This window comes from Prionailurus viverrinus, chromosome B2 (genome assembly GCF_022837055.1).
Source record: "Prionailurus viverrinus isolate Anna chromosome B2, UM_Priviv_1.0, whole genome shotgun sequence".
NCBI classification, from domain to species: Eukaryota; Metazoa; Chordata; class Mammalia; order Carnivora; family Felidae; genus Prionailurus; species Prionailurus viverrinus.
In genome coordinates this window covers 23,265,843-23,274,474 of record NC_062565.1, presented here as the reverse complement: position 1 = coordinate 23,274,474, position 8,632 = coordinate 23,265,843, and the positions used below count along the sequence as shown (strand labels likewise).

Genomic DNA, 8,632 nt, shown 5'->3' with positions numbered 1-8,632 from the left:
TCTTTTTTTGGTCTTGTTCTGTTCTTAATGTACACACTGATGGGGTCCAGTAGTTGGGAGATGTGACACCTATACTCTGTAGGTATTTGTGGAAATGACTCTACATGGGAGATGCACAGTTTTTACCAAGTTTGTCTACCTACCTTCTGATTTGCTATGTGGCCCTGTTAAAGTGCAACTATTATACTAGCTAGCTCTCTGTAGTAGTTTGTCATTGCTCCATAACTACCCAAGACACAGTGCCTTAAACAATAATTTATGTATCACATACCTGAGGGTTGGCTGCAGCTGACTGATCTAAGCAAGACCTGGCTGGGAGGCTCAGCTGGGCGTCTCTGCTCCACGTGTCTCCCACCTCCTTGGGAGAGCAGCCGAGCCGAAGCAAGTTCTTCTCAGGGTGATGTTGACTCTACTTTGCAACTGTCACCGTCCTAGGTCAAGTCACTACCATCTCTTTCCTGGATTAGTGTTCAATCTAACCTTTCCCCCACCCCCCAAAAAAGTTGGTCTCACTGCATCTCTCCCAGTCTAGTCCCCTTATAACAATGTTACCTTTTAGAAATACAAACATCATCTGCAGCCAATTAAGCCCACTGTGCTCTTTCCCCACAGGGGCCCAGTATGCAATGGCCGCACACAGTAGCCTCCTTGGTAGTGTATGAAGCATGTTGATTGTATGGGTTGCCCTAAGGGGCCTTGGGGACAGCCCTTTCCAGTGGACATTGATGTCCGACCTCATGCTATCTCCAATCCAGGCTCCAGACAGGTATGCAGGGTAACTTTGGAAAGGCCCAGGGCACAAAGGCCAGGGCCATCGTTGGCTGAGTCATCATGTCCATGCATAGCAGGTTGCAGAACAAGAAGTACATGATTGAGGCCCTATGTAAGGCCAGGTTCAAGTTCCCTGGCTGCCAGAAGATCCACATTTCCAAGAAGTGGGGCTTTACTAAGTTTAATGTGGATGAATTTGAAGAAATGGTGGCGGAAAAGTGGCTCATCCCAGATAGGGATCATCAAACACATCCCTAATTATGGCCCCTTGGACAAATGGTGGGCTCTGCACTCATGAGAACCTTGGCACCGCCCATCCCTTTCCATGCCCACCAATAAATCCTACTTCCTGTCCAAAAACACAAATACAAATATCATCCTGCTGAAAAACTTCAGTAGCTTCTTAAAGCCTCAGGCCAAGGCTCCCACAGCCTTCAGCAGAGAGGTTCCTGCCTTTTGACTCATCTTTGCCTGTCGGCCATCCTGGGCTTCCTTTGGTTCCTTGCATAGCACTTTCCTGCCTTGATTCAGGGCTTTGCATATGCTGTTCCTCCCGCCTAGAGAGCTCCTCTCCACATCCTTTGTCCAGCCAACTCCTCATTTAATCTTAAATTTAAATCCCCCTGACCTCAGGGAGGGCTTTCCAGATACACCCCATCAGCTCCTAGAGTACCTCTATGTCACCCTTTGTAACATTCCTCAGACTGGTCCTTTCTCATTCAATTTGCCCCCTGGACTGCAAGCTCTGTGAGGTCAGGGGCCGTGTCTAGTTCACTGGTCTCCCCCTGGCACCTGCACCGCCAGCTCGCAGGCAGTGCTGAATGAACGAAAAGATCAGCAAAAGGGGTGGGTGGGAAAGGTCTGCCAATGAGCCAGGATGATAGAGATCTTGTTTTTCACACCTGCAGATTTGGGGGTCGGACCAGGTAGGCTCTACCGCCAGCCAACTGTGACACTTTATCTTCTCTGTAGACTCACCCCAGCCTGTTCCCTTTGCTCCTGAATGCCGGATTGCACTACTTGGTTGTATTTGGGGCTGGAGATGGTGGGTGAGGCTATGGACGAAGGGAGTTAAAAAGGTAACTGCTGTTGGTGGCAGGGCAGAGTAGAAGGTGAAGTCAGCTACATCAAATCCATGATCTCCTTTTAGTTTCACAGTCCAGAGAATAACAGCCATCAGAACAACATAGCCATGCACTAGGTCATACGAGGTTTCCTGGATATTAAAGCATGAGAGCCAGACCAGCCAAGTGTTCTCTCTGAAGGTCTAGAAAATAGCCGTGTTTGGCCAATGGTTTCACCTCAGGAGAAGTTAACTCATAGTGGCATTTCCCATTTGCTAAATGCAGACACTGGAAAGTGATCTCCAGACCCCAGCCTGAATTCCTCTTTTGGAACAGCTGAGCACACTAGAGGTCCGTGAGGCTGAGTGTGATGTGGGACCCAGTCAAGCACGTGGAACGCTGAACTCTTTCAGAGATCACAACCATGGGCATGTCCCTTTAGTCAAAGCTCTAGAGTCAACCCTGGGTCCTCTGATTTGGGGACTGACTAGTGTAAGGCTCTGCCTGCCTTACCTGTACCTGAAGTACAGGTTCAAGAACCGTCTGTGGATTGTGTGTGACACAATTCTTTCAAGTCTTTCCATATATTCCTAATGCATAGTTAGTATTATCTGAGTTATAAAAATTAGCCCTATTTTTAAGGCTTGGCATGTTCAAAGGCATTCATGAGCTTTAATTAACACAAAAGGGACCTGCTGTTAAGGCCTGTAGAACAAAGTTAAGTTTGCTTGGTCCACTGTGTCTGTGACTAAAATCTGGGGGAAGTCTCCAATGGAGCTGATACCCTACTGGTAACTTGACACTTCTAGAGGAGAGGTTCAACTCTAGACTTAGGATTCCAAGTAGCAGCTGCTTTAATTAATTAAGTATAAATCAGAGGTGACATCCATTAGCTACCCCCATTGTTGGGTGCAATTGTTGCTGAATGACTATATTTTCTACTGATGCAGAGTGGAAAAACTGATCCAGAGCTGCACATCCCAGGGCTGGGGGACTCTGCTCGAGGACAGTCAGCGGAAGGGGGAAAGGACATTACCCACATCACCTACATTCACCCTCTGCTCCATGCTGCAGCCCTAACACTGCTGGGCCGGTGATAGATCCCAGACCCACCAAGATGCAGGTGTACAAGACTATCCATGGGCAAAAGCTTTCTGAAGTCACAAGATGTACTGCCCATCAGAACGAGCACACTGTTAATCTATTTTGAATCCACTGTTACCACAAAATCTGCAATCTGTGGGTGAGAAGGGCAGACATGATCTTTTCCCATGCAAGAGGATGTGGATCTAGACTGTTCCTGTTTGACTCACATGACTGTAAGAATTAAAGTGATGGGGCAGTGGGTCAGTGGCAGGGTCAGTGACACCGTCACAGCGATTCTGTGATCCGTAAATATTTATATGAGTCTGTTCCAAACCGAAACACCTAAGTAATGAACGCACTTCATGTTGTTTACAAAGGTGAAAAATCACTTGGATAGTATCTGGGTCCCCCATAAAATCCCCGGAAATCAAGAAAGTTACTTAATACCTGCCTTTTATGTTTTGAACTGATATGTTTCCAGGGATAAATGCACACAAATATCTCCATTACCTGCAACATACTCAAAAGGCAGAGTTTCCCCAAACTGGCTAAGAAATGTTAAAAACGCTAGGGGATCTTTAAAAATGCAGATATAAATGATCGTGCCTCACCTCTCACTAAGAATCCGAGGGGGAGGGAGATGCCAAGAAATTTTCTGGATGCTTCTGGAAGCCAGCTTTCAGGAGCGGTGCTGCGAGTGGCCCTTCCTCAGCCTCCCTGTGCGCTGGAGGAATCCAGATGTGCTAGATTGAAGATTCTGATTCGGAAGATTTGGGATGGGGCTGGAGATTCTGCATTTGAAACAAGTTCGCAGCTGGGGCTGATGGTGTCTTGTTTGCACGTGTGTGGCCACCTGTGGGCCACCTTTGCTGTTGCATCAGGCCCAGGTATAAACCGCAGGATGTGCCCTCCACCCCTTTGACCCTGTCCTACTCTCTGCTGCCCCCCCAAATCTTGGGTGCTGAGACTTCGACCTTCACTAAGGGAGGGCTCAGCTCAGGTTGGGACCCTCCCTCTGGGTCCCCACCGCCCTCTGCAGGACCTGCCTTGGCAGGAAGAAATGCATTCATCATGAGGAGTGTATCTGGTGTTAGGTGACTTCGGCAGACAATTCTGTTTATTGTCAACCAAGAAACATAGTGTGGAGGTGCTCTATACAAGCGGGGATGAGATACAAAAAGGGGTGGGCAGAGGAGACACAATAATACACAGCAGTATTGGGAGCGAACTCCAGCTCTTCATTTGAACACTTGAACCAAGGAGACAGCCATCCTTTTTCACTAAAGGCTAAAGAAGAATGGAAACCAGACTCAGTTTATCAGCTCCTTACAGGGCGGGCAGAGCAAGAGGCTATTTTAAGCTGATGTAAGAAAGAGGCCACTTGTGGTCTGTTGGGAGCCCGCATCCCAAGCAGAGAATGGATGCTGAAGGTGGGGTCCACAGCTGCCAGTGGTGGCTGGTCCTGACTCTCTAGGTCCTGGGTTTCTCTTGATTTTCAATAATAAGCTTGTCGGTCGAATACAGTTGGCCAATGTGGACCTGAAGGCAAAGAAAGACTCCGTTAGCTGTGAAAAGTCAGAAAGAGCATTTCTAACCTTTTAAATGCCAACGTCTGCCACCAAAGGGCTGTTGCTTGTGGGAAACTGCATCGCGGGGCAAACTGTAGTCACTAGGTTGGCCTTCGCTAATTCCCTGCGCCCTCTGATTCCCACGTCCCTCACTGTGAGAACAAGTTAGAGATCCAGTCATTCGTTCTCACTTTAGAAGTGGCACCATCAGCTGTGGTCTCTGTTTCTCAGGCTGTCCTGAGCTGGCTGAGACCATCCACCAGTTTCCCTGGCTGGTGGCCAGAGGGAGAGCCACCCAGATGTGTGCACAGCAGCTCCTCACTGAACAGGACCCCCTTCCTTTAGAACCGGTTCTTCCATAAGGAAAGGCTTTCAGCATAACACAGAAATGTGTTTTGTCTTTGTTGGGCTAGAATAGGCGTTGCGTTAAGAGCACTGCCAGCAATATGACCGCCTGTCCCAGACGGGGCTGAGGACCATGGTCTATGTTCTTTCACCTCTTGTCTCTTGTCTTTCCTGCCCTTTCTAAGTGCCCTCTTAAAGTGAGTGTTTCTGTTAATGCCCAGGTGTTCCCACTGTCCCAGGTAGATGCTGCAGCCATAACTGGGGGCCACAGCAGATAACTAGTCCTTCCTTTGGAACAAAGGGTTTTCACGAGTTTTCTCCAAAAGCATTTCCTAAGTGATACTTTCTTAGAAAACGGATAATTGGTGCAGAAGGGATTTTAGAGTGATTGGCCACTATCTATGGGTAATTTGGGGTCTTTGCTCTCTGAGAAAATGAGGGAAGCTCTCAATGGCTATAGCAGACACCTATAGCAGCCAGGGGTCAGAAGCTAGATCCTCATGTGTTTTTTTTCATCTTGCTTTAATATTCTATTTTATTTTATTTTTTTGAGTACAGTTGACACACAATCTTGCAGTTTCAAGTGTGCAACATAGTGATTCAACTTCTCTATATCTTATGCTGTGCCCACCACAAGTGTAGCTACCATCTGTTACCATCCAACGCTATTACAACAACACTGATTATATTTCCTACGCTGTGCCTCTTATGCCCATGACTTATTCACTCTGTAATGGGAAGCCTGTATCTCACACTGTCCTTCACACATTCTTCCCATCCCCTCCCCGACCAGCAACCATCTGTTTGTTCTCTGTATTTATAGGTCTGATTATGCTTTTTGTTGGTTTATTCATTTGTTTTGTTGTTGAGACTCCACATAGGAGTGACATCAGTTGGTATTTGTCCTCCTCAGTCTGACTTATCCAACTCAGCATTATACCTTCTAGGTCCACCCATATTGTTGTGAATGGCAAGATGTCCTCCTTATTTATGGTTAAATTGTCATTACTAAGGTACAGTGGTGGCTTCTCATCAATGACACCCCAACAGACCATCTGAATTTTCACATGCCATTGGTTATGTCTTGCGGAGAGATATCCTGATGGCCCTGGGAGCACCAGTAGCTCATAAGCATTGTGGTGCTAGAGGGAAGTGAAGGAAGATGTCAGAGCAGCCAAATTATTTAAAGAGAAAGCCAAAATATAAGAGTGGAGATTTCGGGGGATGAGGATGATTGTGTAGATATTTTAACTGCAAATGAATTCCTTCAACTGAAAAAAGGGAAAGAGGGGGTGGTGGTGGTGGGGAATGAGTGCTCTGCACAGTTCCTAACAAAAGTCAGTGATAAGCTTTGCTCCTGTGTCTTCAGTCTCCCTTCCTTTTGTCCATATAAAGAACACATATAGCTTCTGATGCAAGAGGAAAGGGTGGGCCTGGGATTCTGTGGACCACACTCTGAATGACGCAGTCAATAAACCATCTTGAGGGGTGAGATTAGCTGGATGGGATTTCATGACGAATGGAGCACAGAGGCTGGTCTGGCCTCTCTTCTTGATGACCTGAGATAGCTGTGGGGTGAGTGGAAGCCATATTTACCCTACTCCAGATGGGAGGTAGAGAGGCATTCTCCACTTTGGCTGCTATATGGTTTTATTTTCATTTGCTAACCTCAACAGACAAATGGGCCACTATCTATGCTTTTTATTTTTAAAGTTTATTTTTATTTATTTTGAGAGAGAGAGAACAAGCAGGGAAGGGGCTGAGAGAGAGAGGGAGATAGAATCCTAAGCAGACTCCTTGCTCTCAGCACAGAGCCTGATGGAGGGCCTGAACTCACAAACCATGAGATCAAGACCTGAGCAAGCAAGGACCTCGACCGAAGTCAAGATTTAGATGGTTAACCAAATGAGCCAGCCAGGTGCCCCTCAATGCTTTTCAGAAGAAAGGCTAAAATACCAATTACTCAAAAAGGAAAAACAAAACAAAACAAAACGTTTTTGGGGAATGTCTAATAAAAATAATTTTATATAACTGCTCAAATGATTCAGTTACCTGGGAACTTGTTTTATATTTAATTGATCTTGGGAGGGTTTACAGGAACCCCTCTTAGAGAAGTGTCTACAATACCATGTTCCATGAGGGCTTGGCTGAGTTTATCAGTGTTTTTTTCAGGGCTCTAGTGGCAGGCAGAAGTTATGATATGGCATAAGGAAGAACTCTTTCACAGAGCTGTCAGAAAATGGAATTGGCTGCCTTGGGAAGTGGTCAATTCTGTACAAGAAGGAGGAGGTGAGGATGGAGAAGGATTTATATGCTGGACAGAGGTGGAACCAGATGGGTTTCTTCTACCTCTCAGCCTCTGTGACTGCCATGCTTGTCTGGGTCTCTAGGACCCATCTCAGAGCAGCTGGATGGCTCCTGAGGGGCCCAGTGTTCAGCCATGTGTTCTGGTAACCTGGAAGAAAAGGTGGTCTTCTTGGTGGAGACTGAAGATCCAGGAGGACACTTATCATGCCACAGAATAAACACGTCTTCTCCCACACAACTCACTTTGTGGACACTGTGCTAACAGCCACCTTCTTGATGGATAGGCTATGACATCTGTTGTGTGGCCTTTCTCCTATGTTCCTAACTAAGCCTCCAGGGACACAGTTAACATAGTATTGGTTCTCCTCGCCCCCCAATCTAAAGGATGGCACCTTTGGGGGGACAGGTGCTCTCTTGAAAGAAATGCAGCTGTGGTATGGGGTGGCCTAGTTGTAATTACCTCCGCATAAAAGTCTCCAAAGAAAACTGCAGAATGAAGAGTGAGGGGTGATACAAAGAGCTCAGGTTTTAGGGAACTTGAATTAAAGCAAACCTTCAAATATGTCCCATTTTGAAAGAAGTATGAATTAGATTTTAAAAACTCCATCCATGGGAATGCAAGCTGGTGCAGCCACTCTGGAAAGCAGTATGGAGATTCCTCAAAAAACTAAAAATAGAACTACCCTACGACCCAGCAATTGCACTACCAGGCATTTATCTACAGGATACAGGTGTGCTGTTTCGAAGGGGAACATGCACCCCCATGTTTACAGCAGCACTATCAACAATAGCCAATGTATGGAAAGAGCCCAAATGTCCATCGATGGATGAATGGATAAAGAAGATGTGGTATACATATACAATGGAGTATTACTCAGCAATCAAAAAGAATGAAATCTTGCCATTTGCAACTACGTGGATGGAACTGGAGGGTATTATGCTAAGCGGAATTAGTCAGAGAAAGACAAAAATCATATGACTTCACTCCTATGACGCCTTTAAGAGACAAAACAGATGAACATAAGGGAAGGGAAACAAAAATAATATAAAAACAGGGAGGAGGACAAAACAGAAGACTCATAAATATGGAGAACAAACTGAAGGTTACTGGAGGGGTTGTGGGAAAGGGGGTGGGCTAAATGGGTAAGGAGCGCTAAGGAGCGCTCCTGAAATCACTGTTGCACTATATGCTAACTAATTTGGAAGTACATTAAAAAACATAAAAAAATTAAAAAAAAAAAAACAAACTCCATCCAGATACAACACTTTCATGGCTTTTGCGGGGGGTGGAAGAAAGAAATCAGATCTTATCGTCAATGACATTAAGAAACCATAACAATTAGTATCTTTTCATCTGTCCAGGCTCCCTTGGTCTGAGAGTCACAGTCGTCTGGTATCTGCCCACCTTCCTACGTACCACTGAGCCTCTCATGGACTGCCATGACACTTTGGGTTTTCCAAATCACTTTGGGTCTTTGCTCAGACTCCTCC

At 46.0% G+C, this 8,632-nt stretch overlaps 1 protein-coding gene and 1 non-coding gene across 5 annotated transcripts in view; one reads left to right on the top strand and one right to left on the bottom strand.

The window, feature by feature from the left end:
- The first annotated feature begins 574 nt into the window (after positions 1–574).
- Positions 575–708, top strand: LOC125166923 (small nucleolar RNA SNORA70). The gene has a single exon (XR_007152622.1). It is a non-coding gene; the product is annotated as a small nucleolar RNA SNORA70 (small nucleolar RNA).
- A 3,296-nt stretch (positions 709–4,004) lies between these two features.
- LYRM4 (LYR motif containing 4) overlaps positions 4,005–8,632 on the bottom strand; it is a 172,845-nt gene continuing 168,217 nt past the window's right edge. For all 4 annotated transcript variants that reach the window (XM_047860726.1, XM_047860725.1, XM_047860729.1 and 1 more), the window contains one exon: positions 4,005–4,460. In XM_047860726.1, the coding sequence (XP_047716682.1) occupies positions 4,392–4,460 (69 nt within the window). In that variant the 3' untranslated portion in view covers positions 4,005–4,391. The remainder of the gene's footprint in view (positions 4,461–8,632) is intronic.